The following is a 14,765-nucleotide window of genomic DNA, read 5'->3' on the forward strand; positions in this document are numbered from 1 at the left end:
CATGCGGGTAGAGACTCCCGGAAACTTTGATATATGTATAATGCAGTTGGTGTTGATCCCATGGAGTGGTGTGGGTATTCTTGCAGACCGATTCTTATTCCAGTAAATGGAGGGCAAACAGTTCAAATTTTAAACCGGACCGTTGAAACTTATCGGTGCGATGTGTCAATCTTCAGTCTTCCTGCATACTCGATTAGAAATACGGTAATACCGGCCGAGAGGTGGCAGTGGTTGGCTCCCTTCACCCATCTACCGATATAGGACAGTGTAATTCTCTCCATTAATACTCGTTCCATTGCCATTTACACATGCAGTTGGTATCAAGCTTACATCAGATGTACACATAGCACGCTATCACAAACGTGCCCTACCCTCCAACCGCCGTTTCCTCCTTTCCGCCTTAACAGCTTTCTTGAGTTTCGCTGCTTCTTCATTATTTAATTTCGCCTCGGCTTGGCTTTGTGGATTAACTGCTCCTTCGAACAGCTTTGCGCCTAGCGTTTCTGCGAGTCGTAGGACTCGAGTGCTGACTGTGGCACCGTCTCTTCGGTTCTTGCCTTCACGCCTGCTAGAGGCAATGCGTTCAATGAAGTTCCACAGTCTTCCCGACGGCTGCAGGGCACCTGACTTGGCAGGGTCGCGAGACGGCATCCATTCGGAGGCGAGACGCAAACGAGGGGCTACCTTTGAGCCCTTTGATTTGACCACGTAGATAATACCTTCTTCTTCGAATCGTTGGTACGAATTCTTCAATGTTTCTTTATTCACCGCCTCGAAATAGCTCAAGTCGCCTTGATGATAGAGGGTTTTACCAAGCTATGATTATGATTGTTAGTTTCAATATTTCGGTTCAATATAACAATCCGACGAGTTGCTTACCAACTGCGCTGTGTTGTGTGCCTTGGCAACTTCAACCCAAACACCACCGTCCTGCTGCCCGAGGGGAGGAGTAAGGCCCATCAATGAGACAGCGGCAAGCCAGGTGGACTCAATGAATGGCCATATTAGGAAGCAATAGAAATCGTAGTTTTCTCTTCCAGCGACCCTCTCTTCATCTGCAAGCCCAATGCTCAAGATGTTACCCTGTTCGTCTCTCTTGAGGTTGAGAACACGGTCATCTTCTAGTCCGACTAAAGTCTTCTCCAAGTTCACAGCCAGTCCCTCACCTGGGAAGATGAACTCTCCACGGAATAGCGATGAGAGGAATAATACTTGATTCCGTAAAGCATCATAAGATATTTCCTGATGAGCCGGCCCTCCGCCTAATTTAACGCGCGTGTACATGCTAGCACTTATGAGCGCTTCCGAAGTGAATAAATGGATAGTCATATTGCGGTCTGTAATATATTAGTACTTCCCTTGCAATAGCTAGCAAAGCGACTCCTGTGCATATATTATGAATAGAAATTCTGGCATGGGTTTTCTTAGGGAGTCGCGACTCTCTGGAATGGCTAGAGTGAAAAAGGAACGACTTGATAGATAACTTACAAAAGGAGAGTTGAAATCTATCCACGGCATAGTATGTTGGCTCTGCTAGACCCTGCACGACACCGACGAGATCTTTCCCTAGGACATCTAATCCTCGCTCTATAACGTCGGATAAGGGGGAATTTCCAAAATGTGCAACACGGCCTCCCTTTGCCCCTACTCGCGCGATGAGCCATTCGATCCGTCTCACAAGTTCTGACTTGCCCACACCACGGCCTCTAAGGGTAAGCAGCACCGTGCCGATCAACGCCGTAGGCATCACTACAGATACATCGTTAATATCCGATAGGACCTTGTACCCCATTGTTCGGAGTAGTCTTTGTTTGAGAGTAGCATTCTCTGGGGTCTTAAGATCTAGGTTCAATGTTTCGGGAGATTTGGTGAGTTTGGTTAGCTGGTCGTCGATATATTTGCGTAAACTCCATGGTTCGTGAAAACGGACATCGACCCTCCCTAATCGCAATGATAAAACGGACGAGCCACCGCTTAGGAAATCAGCCAGATTCTCTTTTTTCTTTGGAACGCCGAGTAGTTCTGTTACATAGCCTTCCGTTTCGATGACCTTGTCATATTGGGTGCTAACCGGGCATATTATGGCGTCTTCGACCCGACCTGACAATAAACTATCGAGTACAAAGCTTAGAATACCAAATTTTGGAGGGAGGAGTTTTCCTGTCCTGGAGCGTCCGCCTTCGATGAAACACTCGAAATTATATCCCCCCTGAAGTAAGGTATCTATATAGGCTTGTACAAGAGTGGTGTATAAAGTGTCGTTGCCGAATGACCGCCGAATCCACATCGCGCCTTGGATAATAAGTATTTGGATATTGGAACACGAAGTAGTATTGCATATGCACTCACCTGCATGCTGTAAAAAGCTCCCAACGACTGGCATATTCAAATTGTCACCCGCAACAACAACGGGAAGCTCCAAGCCCAGCCGGTAGCAGATTAGTTGCATGGAAACATAATCAACATGGGATCGATGGGATGGTAGAAAGATGATGCTCTGCTTCTTTTTCTCCGCTATCTCGGCCACCTTTCTCAACCGTAAAACTTCTTCGCTGGAAACATGTATTCCTGCTCATCTGGTTAACATGACACATGCATACGTCCAAAAGCTCAAGATCATTGAAATACCCACCCTGATGGTACGCTCGGGTGAGCAGTTGGGTAACCAGATAATATGCGCCTCTAATAAACGTCTTGCTCTCAAACTTGCAAATCATGTCGTTGGTCATCTTTTCCGCAACCTCTTGAATGCTTGACTCTATAATGGACCGCCTTTGAGCCTTTTTGGTAACGAAATCTTTATCATCCTTATTAAGCCAACCTTCCTTCTCCTCAACCTCCAATCTCTTATCGGCCAGTTGAGATATGCGGGTCTGCAGGAGCGGCGCAGATACAACGGCGTTCTTCATCTTCTCGGAGAAGCCAGAATAGAATATAGGTTGTCCGATGAAGTTGTCATAAGCTCGCCATCCCGTGCCGGAGACGTACAGGGACACTTCGCGCAGGAACCTAGACAAGCAAAAGACCAGGAATTAGAGTTTCTGTATTGCGTAATAATGAGAGCATAGGTCTAGGTAGCATACTGTAGAGGTTCAGAGCGGAAGCGAGCCATGTTGTGCATTAAGGGCTCCTGGTCGTCATGACGGCGAGCTTCAACATAACTCCTCGGTTGAAGGGTGATCTGATCGCCTAGTATCTGGAGATCGGGCGCCGAGTCGCGCGTAGGATAGTCGTCTTGGGCCATGATGTTATGATTATTGAGATGCGACTACAAAATCGAAAGAATAGGTGGTTTTCGCATTCGCTACGGCCGAGGGTATCTCAGCAATTTAGAAGTATAGAGCATTACATGCTACGAGCATGGTCGACCGGACACGTATCTAGTCTAGCTGCTACAGACAAGAACTAATGGCGATGTTTGAATATTCCGATCCATAAGCGTCAATCGGGTGTCATTTCAAATAATTTCTTTTTGAATGATATAAGTGAATAAGGATTCGCAAAGGAAGGATTCGCAAAGGAAGGTGTAGCTAAAAGAGGTAAGCAATGTGCTTTAAGCCGACTACAATGAGGAAGGCATGTAGGTGGGTAGGTACCTACATAACAGGGCATGTAACGCGCTGGAGCTAGAAGCCGGTTAATACCGAGGCTTTAGGGCATGTGAGTCGCCTGCAGCCCTGACGCCACTCAGCTAATGCAAGTAAGCATCCACCCGGTACCTAATCTAGAGCTTTATCGATAGGCGACATCTTTCAATCCAATTAACATTTTAACTTTTGTCATGCCTTCAGCCATAATATATAGGTAGGTACCTACCTACCCGATCGCAAACATTGGAACAACCTACAGCTTCACTAATGCTGGATCGAGATACGATGCGGACAACGACAACATGGCATCAAACAATACTAATAACAGCAACAACCAATCCTTGACCCACGAACTTCTCTCGCGGGCTCATAGTCCCGACAGTGTAACCCGCATCTACTCCGATAAGATCCAACACAGGCCTCTTTTCCTTAAGCCCACCTCCCCACCTCCGTCCAACGCCCGCGACGCTCGACGCAGGACCCGAGTCGAGAAGCAAAAACGCTTGAAAGCCTTAAAGTCGAAACCTCTATCAGCACGACAGCGACGGAAGCTTGGTCTCTACGACGTTCCCAAATCAGGTCAGAAATATGCCGTATTCGAGCCGCTGAACCAGCTATGGCTAGGCTACATCCGCGAGGTGCTTGGTAGCGAGCTATACACTGGGGGGCAGGGCGCTGCAGCCAAACTAAGTGCTGCCGACTTCCATGGTGCCAAGGTGGAAGTGTCGCGTAGTAATTGTCCTAGTCGCGTTGGCATACAAGGGATTGTGATCAAAGATGCGCGCTTCGTCTTTGAAATTATTACTGCGAAGGACCAGATAAAAACTGTACCAAAGGAGGGAACTATGTTTCGCGTCAGCGTCCCTCCATTGCAGCAAGAGCATACTATAGCCTCGGCCTCGGACCGGAAACCCTTTACCTTCGAGATCCACGGGGATCAGTTTCAGTACCGGTCGGCTGATCGCGCGAACAAGAAGTTCAAGCCGCATTTCCTGGAAAAGCTTTGAGAACCAATATTGATTGGATTTCGAACAGTTATATCATACACCCACATGAATTAAGCCTTCAAGTGCACAAAACCGTGCGATAAGGTCATCACCCTAAGTTATTTTGTGCGCCTACGCTACTACCATTGTAAAGATTCAATGATATCCCAAGCTCGAGGGATCTTCGAAATAGGCATGAGGTATGCCCGAGCGAAGGCGCATCAAGCAGACGACAATATGCAAAAGTATACATCGACTTCTTGGAGCGCCATCCGGCTATCAATTTCTTGCATCAACCACTGCCGGGCTTCATTAGACGGAAAATATTATATATCCGTTGAACGACAGATTACTTCATCGCTCGTGAAGAAGTAAGAGTCGTCAAACTAAAATAGTGTGCTAAAGGACATTTAACCAACAATGTTTGAGTATTCCCTTGGCTCTAGAACCACGAAGCGAGGAAGGTCAAGAGTCTACTTACCAAGAGCAAAACGGCAACTGGGTAAACAGACGATGAATACCAGTCCCACGTTTCACGTTTATATTAATAGAATGTGTAATTTTTACTTGACGGAACAGAAATTCGCGAATGGTCGGTAGTCGTCATCTCTACCTACCTACCTATGTCAAACAATTGTCACGGCTCTTAAAGTCCCAGTCGAACTGGTCCTTATACATCCAGCATCCTATCGTGAGTTAAAATAAGTAAACTTTTTTCTTCATCGGATCCCCGTTTAATTCCAAAGCACCAGAAGTCTATGTTCATTGAGGTCAACATTATGTAGGACTCTGAGCTACGTCAACTACAAAACATATTCATTTCAAAGCCCAAAACCAGGGCCCCTTAATATTTAGCATACCATTTTGCTAAGTAGCTAAGCCATAAATATAAAACTACTACATATTTGAGAAGAAAAGCTTGCATTAAGCTCAAGATAGATCAGCCCTCGACCCAACAGCCACCCTACGCGGGAACAGCAGCCGGCAACCCAGCTTCCTCGAGTAGAATCTGCGCAGCCCTAAATAGCTTCTCATCGTCAAACCTATAGACGCACACGTTAGTCCAACCATCAATGAATGAAAGGGGGAATACCTGGTCCACTCACCTCCGTCCAACAAGCTGCAACGAAATCGGCGCATCCTTATATCCCTCCGCGCCATGCTCCTTCCACAACCCATACACGTACTCATCTATATCGCCTAGTGGCTCATAACCCTCCGGGTACTCATACTCGCCCTCGCGCGCAGCATCCCCCACAGCATCAGTCGTAGGAAACACAATGGCCGGGTAATCGAGCAGATTCCACTGTGCGGTGTATCCCCAGTAGCGGCCGGTGCCGTGTTTAGTCGCGACGCCAGGGCCTGCGGGTGACAGGATTACGTCGACGGGGTGCGCGTTCCAGAGGTTCGCGTACGCGGTGCGGTAGGCGTCGCGCTCGGACACGGCGTCCCAGAGCGTGGGGATCGTGTGGGAGGTTACGTGCGGGTTTTCGTGGAGGATGAATTTGGCCAGGGGGCACCAGGGCTCCCCGGAGGAATCGACGGCTTTTTTCACGTCGGCGCCGCCGTCGGCGAAGTAGAGCTTTGCCTGTATTGGGGTTAGTAACTATGTTAGGTACCTATCACAAGGGATAGCTAATACGAGCTGTCCTGTTATGAAGGAGGATAAGACGCACGATGATAGACCATGCCAAATCATGTTTCCACGGCTTCCACTCCACAACCTCAATATCTGGGCTCTTCTGCAGTTTTCCCACAAGTTCATTTAGCGCCCTAAGCACAGGCGGATGTGGCCTTACAACACCGTCGTTATAAATAACGCCCACCCTAAGTTTTCGATCCGGATAATACTGCGCCGAGTCTCTCCAGTCCAAGCCGATCAGACTCGGTTGCTTCAGCCAGGGCTTCTGGTCGATAATGGACTTGGTAAAAACCCGGAGACCCTCGAGGCTGGTTGAGATAGGACCAGTGGTGCCAAGGATAGACTCAGTGCCCGCCATGGCGGCGGACCAGCCGTCGGTTGGTAATCGTAGAGTGGTAGGCTTGAAGCCAAAGAGCCCGTTGCTGGCTGCGGGAACGCGAATAGACCCGCCAATGTCTGTTCCGATTCCAAGGATCGAGCCTCGGAGCCCGATCAGTGCGCCTTCTCCGCCGGACGAGCCCCCGGAACTTAAGGTTGTGTTGTAGGGATTTACGGTAATTCTTGGCAATTGTTAGCGAATGAGATACCATCTTTATAAGCATTCATCATGATAGTATTAGTGTAACTGTGTCTTACCCGTATAGATTACTCTCCGTCTCAATTTGCATCAAAGTCTGCGGCTCAGTCGTTCTCGCGAAGATCACCGCCCCAGCGCTCTCCAGATACTGAATGATCAACGCGTCCTCCTCAGCGACTCGGCCGACCCAGCCTACGAACCCGGCATTTAGGTCTTCACCCTTAATGGCGATATGCTCCTTAACACTGATCGGAATGCCATGAAGCGGGCCAATAGGCTTCTTGTTAGTAGCCAGGTACTGGTCCAGCTCGGCCGCTTTGGACAAAGCTCGTTTAGACAACAATTCCGTGATACTGTTCGTGAGTTTCTGTGCGAGGCCAGCACGTCGCAGGAAAGCATTGGTTACTGCTGTCGAGCTCCATTCGCCTGAGGTTATCTTCTTGACAAGATTTTCGGCATCTATGTTAGTGATTTCGATTTCCTGCTTTGTCAGAAGTTTCTTCGGGATTCCTGTAGTATTAAGAGGGATGTCTTCCTGGCGTACATCCGGTACCGGCGGGCTGACTTCTGCGATTGTCGCGTCCCTGTGCTGTTGGCGATCGGCTGCTACGTCTTGCCATGTTGCTCCGTTAGCAATCGTGACCGTGGCTGGAGCCATATTAGCGATGGGTTTTGATAATGAATTGTTTTGCTGTTTGAGTGTAAGATATATGTACTAGATTTCCGGGTGCTTCTGACTATGAGCTGTACTCCAACTCGAATTCTATCTTGGGATACCAAAGAATGTATAATAGTCTCCTACTTTGCGATAAGCCATGCGGGTGATAGATGATCCAATAGGTTTATCAGCGTATGTGTGGTTACTATACGTCTTAGCTGCGGAGATGTTCCATAAGATAGCGATACGACGCAGCCAAGTGTACGATAAGTCAACCCCATGTAAAAGGCCGGGTCCGGACGGTAGAGTCGTTTAACAACTTTCGTAGTATAAGCCGGATTACGGGGACCTCGATCACTTACATAAAGCCCGGTGAAGATAAACATGTCCTACCATGTCGTCTCATCTAACCAGACGTAACACTAACGCTCTTGTATGGGACCTATGGTGGGGCTAGATTCAGCATAGTAAGTATCGTAGATATATGGTAGAGCTTCTTATTGGTCATCTTAATTATATTTATTACATGACCGGGCGTCGTGCTCCTTACTAGTTCATGAGAAGCAGGCTTCGCCGTAAACTAGATGAGATAGTCTAAGGGTGAAATATAAACCCGCTTATTAATGGCTATGAGCAAATATGCTGTTGGGCATGAATTTATCACGACATTTGTTGCTCCCCTGAATTTATGTGTCAATGACAAGAAATATGGAATCTAGAATGGTGATGTTGGTTTGATAGAGGAAAATAGAGCCTTGCTAGTTCAGTTGGGAGCAATCCACCAAAGGACAAAAGGAAACAGAAAGATCACTAAGCACATGATGCGGCAAATACTTTGCCCTTGAAATTATTAACAACTTTAGAATCTGAAATCAATCTTACACGTTCAGGCCCAGGGGTAGGGCTCAGTATTAATATTATGGCGGTGTGTAACACCAGGATCTGTATTATTGACTCGCGCCGTTCTGAGAGAAGTTCATGCTGTAACCGCCGGTCTTCTCGTCTTTTACCATGTTGAAATTGTCCGTACTGAGACCAAAAGGCTTCAATATTCCGTTTCCAAGCTGTACGTATTTGATCAGCAACTAAACCCAACGAGACACGCTTTTATTCGGCGATCGTTACTTACGTCCTTCAACTTCCCCCACATCTCTGACATCTCCTTCTCTTGGGCCGCCTTCGTTCTTGAAGGAAGGATTATTAATTGCGTTTGAACAATCTTCCTGTCCGCAGCACTGAGATTTGCCATGGTCGATAGAGTCTTGTAATCTTCTTCAGCACTAGATAGATTCGACCATCCCCCGAGTTCGCTCCTTGCCTTAGCTCGTCTCATCAAAGCTTTCGCTCGAATTCTAAGGATGTCATTACGCCTTTTCTGCCTCTCAACCTCAGCGGTGGTTTCCTCCTTTGCAGCGGGAGCACTTTTTTGAGCCCCTGAGCTGACGATTTCCTCTTCAACTTCATCTTCTTCAACGTTTGGTTCCTTTTGCTTTTCTTCGTCCTCCTTTTGGCTAGCTTCGGCTTTTTCTAGGCGATCCAAGCCGTTAATGGAATCGGTAGCTGCCTTGATAGCTTCCTTCCATTGCTCGAGTTTCAGATGGCATGCGGCAATGTTGGATTTTAATACGGCAAGCTCGTAGTCTAAATAATGTGGACAAACTGAAGTAGCTTCTTCGTATTTCGTAATAGCATTCTCGTACTTGGCTGAGGCAAACAGCGCGTTCGCTTCGAACTTTTTATCGTTGGATTCCCCTAAAAGGCTCTATAGAATGGGATAGACATAATATAATCAGACGAAAATGCCAGAAAATATATGTTTCATGTACAGATAAAAGATACACGTACAGCTTCTTCCTCGGGCGGAAACCTTTCGGGGGCTGTCAACTCGTCTTCGGCGTCTTCGTTTGCATTATGTATCGTAGTTTTATTAGATTTCTTCTCCGTCGTCTCTGGAGAGCCGGCCATAATTTTGCGATGAAAGACTTGAGAGCTGAAGACCAGAAGGTAGATTCCGTACGTATAATGAAGAGTCGATCGCAAGATCTTAACTTACACTTAAACTTTAAATTCGTAGCTGATATGCACGCATCAAGGTTACTCCGCTTATTATGCAAATACATACATGTATAAGAGTCTTAGCCTAAGACTCTTAGGTTACCCCTGAAGAAACCTACGGCTCGGTGCCTGTCAGCCCTGTTTTACGTGGCCGGAGAGATACCCCGCGACTGCCCCGCCATAAATTCAATCAGAAAATACCTAGGTACAGAAGGTTGAATAGGTACATGTACCTCCTATCTATATGTTCCAGGCGGGGTTAGGTACCTATTCGCATATAGTCGGCATTTAAGACCATTGAGATCAAACATCACGTTTGAAGTCAAAATCTCCATAAGAGATTTGGTTACTACACTTTAAACGAACTACATACAATAGCATTTCTTCAATATCATAATCAAACACGATGGCGCCTCGCACAGAGCAAGTAAACCCCCGTTCGCAACTAGTTACGGCAGTAAAAACTAACAGCTATACTCTAAAGCTTCCCACCCATAAGAGCCTGCCTCTTCGACATGGACGGTTTGCTTCTTGATACCGAAGATCTTTATACACTCTGCATAAACCTCATCCTCGAAAAGTACGGCAAAAGTACGCTGCCGTGGTCTATCAAGGCTAGATTACAAGGCCGACCGGGTCCTGAAGCAAATGCCCTCTTTCATGAATGGGCCCAGCTGCCCATCGAAGAGTCCGACTACCTCGCCCAGCTTACTGCTTTGCAGCAGCAACACTTTCCCACCGCAAAGCCTTTACCAGGTGTAGAAAAATTGCTTGGAGACTTGGGGAGGACACGCTGGTGGGACATAAAGGATCAAGAAGGCGTCAGGAACGGGGATAAAGGAGAGAGCGGTAGAAAGAAACAGCAAAGAGTCCATATTGCGCTAGCGACAAGCAGCACTACTTCCAATTTCACAGTCAAAACTTCCAAGTGGACCGAATTGTTTTCTGTATTCGAATCCCATCGAAGGGTGCTAGGCGACGACAAACGCATCCAGCCCGGCCGCGGAAAACCCCTCCCGGATATCTACCTCCTTGCACTAAAGACTATCAATGATAGCCTCGGGGCTGGAGAAAACCCAATTACACCTGAAGAATGTCTCGTTTTTGAGGACAGCGTCCCAGGAGTCGAAGCCGGAAGACGAGCAGGCATGAGAGTAGTATGGTGCCCTCACCCAATGCTGAAGAAGGAATACGAAGGCCGAGAACCAGAGATCCTAGCTGGACGTATGGGTGAGGCGGGCGATGTTGATGTGCACCAATTAGGAGAAATTGGCGACGGATGGGCCGACTACTACACCGACCTGACTAACTTCCCATATGAAAAATATGGAATAGTAGTTCCGCCTGCTGAGGCAGAACTAGATGCGGCTATGAAAGAGGATACTAAGGACGAACTAGTTACCCAGGACGCCAAAACTGCGACAGCATAAGAATTAGAAGGCGGACGTATATATAGAATACATGTTGGGATCGACGATCTAAGACCATGTAAAACGATGGGAACGAATATACCATCATCACCCCTAGGTCATTGCTTAGTCCACATAGCAATGCCCGTGATATTAATTACTCACGTTATAGTGCGGATATGAAAAACAATTAGGAGTATATATCGCCTTTAACGTCGTGAAGCTCTGTTGGACAATATAATTGAGTCTTAATAGATGTCCCATAAGCTAATCTTACCATCCTTGCTACCAGCTGCTAACCAATGGGCCTCTTTCGCCATCTTAACCCGTCGATCCTTAACGCTGAGTTGGCCCAGCTTAGACGCGATCATCGTGGTGGGCTTTTGGTTATCTGAAGTACTGGGAGCAACTGTTTCGGGTTGGGATCCTTCACTGACTTCAGCGTTGCTATCGTCTCGCTTCGGGGAGCCTGATGTTTGGCCGTCATCTAACGTTGCAAAAGCAACTGCGTAACAGCCAACGTCGTGCCACTTCAGCACTGCCAATTCGGACATGGTCTTGGCCGAATAGACACGGACTTTCGAATCCCATCCCGCGGTCGCAAAAATCTTGCCGTCAGATCGGATGCGCAAGCTTTGCTGTCCCGAGTGTTTAGTATTGATAGTCTTCAGGGGTTTCGTTTCAATAGCCAGCTTCTCCTGTCTCGGGGGTATTTCGGGCTTCGGCTCTGATGAAAGTGCAGCTGATAGTAGCGACAAGCTCGAGCCTTCGGCATTCTTATCGACTGTTTTTTCCGGATGTTGTGACTCCCGGATAGGGAAAGTTGCGGTAGGAACCGGGTGCTTTGCGATAATAGCATCAGCACCAGAAGTCAGGAAATAACCTTCGAGGGGATCTAAATCGAGTGAGAGCACCGGTTGACTATGCATTTGTGCTCTGTACAGTATGTCCCACGTTTCACCTCTTTTAAGTCGCGCGACTACTGCAAGGCCGGATTCATAGGCAACGACGAGAGTCAGATACCCTTGGTGCCAAAATAGGGATAGACACATAACCATGCCTTTCTTCTCCGTCTTACCCCCTATATTAAAGGTATACAGCCGATTCTGGCTTGGAAGTTGGAAAATATCAACCTGCGTTGAAGGGTGAGCAGAAACACCAGAAGATGTCCCAAAAAGGGGGAGGAACAAAAGATAATAGACTCACAGCCTCGGTCTCCAACGTGTTAGGCACAGCAATGAAGAGCTCGTCGTGGGTAGGATTTGGTGCTGTAGGGCAGGACGCAAAAGAACAAAAGTTCATTGTATTCACATAGAGTATATGCAGTATCCACGGTTGTGGTCTCTCAAGTACGGATTCGTCGAGCGGCAGGGAGGTGCTCATAGTAATCTCATCTTGGAGTCCAAGTTTCCATACTGCCAAGCGGTTGTCTCTGCCATGTCTGAGAGATGCTTCTCAGCCACGTGGCAGCCCATTGCGAAATCAGGTTTAAATAGGAGATAGATATAGCAGGAGTATATGCTGTGACATGAGACTAGACCTACGTGATTATCTTGTCGTCTCCCCAGTCGGATATGCCGAGGATAGCGTTTGTGTGAGCGCGCCAGACAGCCCGGGGACGCATGATGGTAAGATCCCAGAGTACCACGAACCCATCTGCATCACCAGACGCCAGTCTTTGGTTTCTCCTAACGAAGGTAGTGACATGCACCTGGGTACGATGTCCTCGAAGGACTGACTTAGGCTGTGCAGGCTGGTGCTGAGACATGATTTTAAGAGATGCTGGTCCTCGATATGCTTGATATGGGAAGCCTATTCCCCTTATTCACCACCACCCAATGCGACGAATAGGAGACTGCCTGGAAAACTGTTTTAGTCATGGCCGACAATTCAGCATACCATTACGATTTAGGCGTACACAATAGATATTCTTCTCCAGGACGGGAATAAGGGTGTGTATATACCTACCTAAGGTAGTTAGTAACTGTATGAAGTAACTTGGGGCTATTAACAGGCAAATATTGTAACTTTGTCAACCGAGCCGCATATTGACGAAAAAAGTATTCGTTAAAAGTTGCCATTACTTCAGCAGCATCGGGCGCTGTAGGTATAATGTCAGTACAATACCTTATCGAAGATAGGTACCTAAGTATTATTGAAGTTTGTGGGGTAGTGGGATAGTGAGGTAGATATGGTATAACTCAATATATGCTTACATGTAGTATTGTGTACCTGACGCTAAACCTCGTGAAAGTTATCATTGTTTTACCCAACCAACTTATAACCTACTTCCCGATGAATTCATCTAATCTTCACGTGGCTATCTACCTTAGGTATAATAACTGTAGCAGAGCGTTGCATTCGTTTTACTACTATTACTATATCTTTCATCCGGTGCAACTACTAGTCTACAGCAAATGAACGTTACTATTCACAGACTGTCGAGCAGTCACGTAGGCGGAATGTCTGTCCTAAAACTCCCTCAGCATAAGCTGCTTCGAGAGGCATTAAAGTACGAGTTATGACTAGGTACCTACTTGTTAGGTCAGCTGTTTCTCTGCTCAATGGCCTACACATTTCTCCGGTAAGCCCGCAAATTATCATCGTTCCTAGAAGAATACAACAATGCAGCTTGTGACACAGAAATGCCCAATGACAACATGATAGATGCAAGCAGTTACCCGCAGCGCGCATATGGCAGGGCATTTGTCAAGGCATTTGTCAATATCCAGGTATTTCCATGCATTTTTCTCTCCTTGCCTGCATACCGGAGAGACGCTTTAGACGTATCTTCACCTTATGACAACATCATATGATATTGCCTACGTTGCATCACGCCCTGCAGGCTGGCTGCTGAAAGTCCAAGTCGGCTCTTTTCTCGGATTTGCTTAAACAAGGACATTTGGTGGCTTGCAATTAGCGAGTCAGCTACGGACTCATACCGTACCATCACCGTGTCACGCACATAAATCACTAAATATAAGGCTCATGACATGGCTCTGGGTTGCTAGGTATTAATTTTGCTATGTATTAACACTGCAGGGCTGGTGGGTACGAGTACTCGATCAACGTTGCCTTATTAGGTACGGTATCATTTGCGCAGGCCGAATAGCAGGGGGGGTTCGTTTCGCTGCCTAGACTTGCCCAGATTCGATCATACAGTTAGTTGAAACGGAAAACTATCCCAATCAAACATCAGCGAAACAACTGTGGATACGGGTTATAAGTGCCCTGAGTGCTTCTACGCTCACAGCCACCTTTACAATCTCATATTTTGCTTCTACGTACCGACATGATATCCAAGTTAAGCAGACTTTTAGCCTGTCATGCCGTCTTTAGCGAGTTATATAAATATATCGGCCATATTTTAACTTAGAGATTCATATGTTTAGAGCATATAAAACCATAACCGGTATGTTAGCCCCCTGCTTGAGAGCTTGGCAGGGTCCGGTACATTGGCACCCAGTCATCCCACGTCTACGTACGCTTCGCAACTTTTGCCTATGTGTTGCAGCCTACCTTGTATCCAAACGGATATTCCCTGTTCGGACGATAGCTAAAAGGATATCCGCTAGAGCTCTCCGGAATCTCGGTACGTCTAATTTCCTCCTGGAAGCAACTGAAGCCGAAGCACTTCTCTGACAAAAGATACTTGTCACGGAGTGCGGGATGCTACCATATCTAGGGCGGTGGGGTCCTGCTCAGCACCCAAAAAGGGCATGAGTCGTGGGAGGCCAGCCCTGATGGATATGGTTGGTTAACTGGGGGGGGGGGGGGGGGGGGGGGGGGGGGGGGGGGGGGGGGGGGGGGGCGGCGGGGGGGCGGGCGGCCCGCGGCCGCGCGGCGAG

At 47.4% G+C, this 14,765-nt stretch overlaps 6 protein-coding genes across 6 annotated transcripts; 2 read left to right on the forward strand and 4 right to left on the reverse strand.

The window, feature by feature from the left end:
- Positions 1-354: 354 nt before the first annotated feature.
- On the reverse strand, positions 355-3,244 carry F4813DRAFT_383188 (acyltransferase-domain-containing protein; the record flags this gene model as incomplete). The annotated part of the gene is made up of 6 exons (XM_049245911.1): positions 355-816; positions 880-1,337; positions 1,489-2,292; positions 2,350-2,568; positions 2,633-3,009; positions 3,084-3,244. The coding sequence occupies 6 exons, from the start codon at positions 3,242-3,244 to the stop codon at positions 355-357; spliced, it is 2,481 nt and encodes an 826-aa protein (XP_049095493.1).
- A 540-nt stretch (positions 3,245-3,784) lies between these two features.
- Positions 3,785-4,797, forward strand: F4813DRAFT_251727 (RNase P/MRP, p29 subunit). Its single transcript, XM_049240154.1, has one exon. It carries the CDS (start codon positions 3,893-3,895, stop codon positions 4,595-4,597), a length of 705 nt encoding a protein of 234 aa, XP_049095494.1. The 5' UTR covers positions 3,785-3,892; the 3' UTR covers positions 4,598-4,797.
- Positions 4,798-5,358: 561 nt separating this feature from the next.
- F4813DRAFT_251723 (amidase) lies at positions 5,359-7,777 on the reverse strand. The gene is made up of 4 exons (XM_049240153.1): positions 6,855-7,777; positions 6,253-6,778; positions 5,683-6,164; positions 5,359-5,619 (listed from the first exon to the last, which is right to left on the reverse strand). Exons 1-4 carry the CDS (start codon positions 7,451-7,453, stop codon positions 5,541-5,543), a joined length of 1,686 nt encoding a protein of 561 aa, XP_049095495.1. The 5' UTR covers positions 7,454-7,777; the 3' UTR covers positions 5,359-5,540.
- A 202-nt stretch (positions 7,778-7,979) lies between these two features.
- On the reverse strand, positions 7,980-9,607 carry F4813DRAFT_374123 (uncharacterized protein). The gene is made up of 3 exons (XM_049244891.1): positions 9,299-9,607; positions 8,583-9,215; positions 7,980-8,517 (listed from the first exon to the last, which is right to left on the reverse strand). The coding sequence occupies exons 1-3, from the start codon at positions 9,416-9,418 to the stop codon at positions 8,401-8,403; spliced, it is 870 nt and encodes a 289-aa protein (XP_049095496.1). The 5' UTR covers positions 9,419-9,607; the 3' UTR covers positions 7,980-8,400.
- Positions 9,608-9,648: 41 nt separating this feature from the next.
- F4813DRAFT_251786 (HAD-like protein) lies at positions 9,649-11,052 on the forward strand. The gene is made up of 2 exons (XM_049240155.1): positions 9,649-9,931; positions 9,993-11,052. The coding sequence occupies exons 1-2, from the start codon at positions 9,915-9,917 to the stop codon at positions 10,936-10,938; spliced, it is 963 nt and encodes a 320-aa protein (XP_049095497.1). The 5' UTR covers positions 9,649-9,914; the 3' UTR covers positions 10,939-11,052.
- Positions 11,027-13,148, reverse strand: F4813DRAFT_251806 (WD40 repeat-like protein). The gene is made up of 5 exons (XM_049240156.1): positions 12,886-13,148; positions 12,462-12,776; positions 12,124-12,358; positions 11,083-12,050; positions 11,027-11,031 (listed from the first exon to the last, which is right to left on the reverse strand). Exons 2-4 carry the CDS (start codon positions 12,683-12,685, stop codon positions 11,166-11,168), a joined length of 1,344 nt encoding a protein of 447 aa, XP_049095498.1. The 5' UTR covers positions 12,686-12,776; positions 12,886-13,148; the 3' UTR covers positions 11,027-11,031; positions 11,083-11,165.
- Positions 13,149-14,765: the final 1,617 nt, after the last annotated feature.

The sequence above is a fragment of the Daldinia decipiens genome (genome assembly GCF_022478715.1).
Source record: "Daldinia decipiens strain CBS 113046 unplaced genomic scaffold F4813scaffold_46, whole genome shotgun sequence".
Lineage (NCBI taxonomy): Eukaryota > Fungi > Ascomycota > Sordariomycetes > Xylariales > Hypoxylaceae > Daldinia > Daldinia decipiens.

Excerpts from the sequence above, each read along its gene's own strand:
- F4813DRAFT_251727 (XM_049240154.1), top strand. The coding sequence starts at position 3,893 with ATGGCATCAAACAATACTAATAACAGCAACAACCAATCCTTGACCCAC.
- F4813DRAFT_251723 (XM_049240153.1), bottom strand. The coding sequence starts at position 7,453 with ATGGCTCCAGCCACGGTCACGATTGCTAACGGAGCAACATGGCAAGAC. Across the intron at positions 6,779-6,854 it reads ACGGAGAGTAATCTATACGG|AATTACCGTAAATCCCTACA; the intron begins GTAAGACACAGT and ends ACAATTGCCAAG. Across the intron at positions 5,620-5,682 it reads TTGCAGCTTGTTGGACGGAG|GTTTGACGATGAGAAGCTAT; the intron begins GTGAGTGGACCA and ends GTGCGTCTATAG.
- F4813DRAFT_374123 (XM_049244891.1), bottom strand. The coding sequence starts at position 9,418 with ATGGCCGGCTCTCCAGAGACGACGGAGAAGAAATCTAATAAAACTACG. Across the intron at positions 9,216-9,298 it reads TTCCGCCCGAGGAAGAAGCT|AGCCTTTTAGGGGAATCCAA; the intron begins GTACGTGTATCT and ends CCCATTCTATAG. Across the intron at positions 8,518-8,582 it reads TGTGGGGGAAGTTGAAGGAC|CTTGGAAACGGAATATTGAA; the intron begins GTAAGTAACGAT and ends AAATACGTACAG.
- F4813DRAFT_251806 (XM_049240156.1), bottom strand. The coding sequence starts at position 12,685 with ATGTCTCAGCACCAGCCTGCACAGCCTAAGTCAGTCCTTCGAGGACAT. Across the intron at positions 12,359-12,461 it reads GGAGACGACAAGATAATCAC|ACATGGCAGAGACAACCGCT; the intron begins GTAGGTCTAGTC and ends AGCATCTCTCAG. Across the intron at positions 12,051-12,123 it reads ACACGTTGGAGACCGAGGCT|GTTGATATTTTCCAACTTCC; the intron begins GTGAGTCTATTA and ends CCTTCAACGCAG.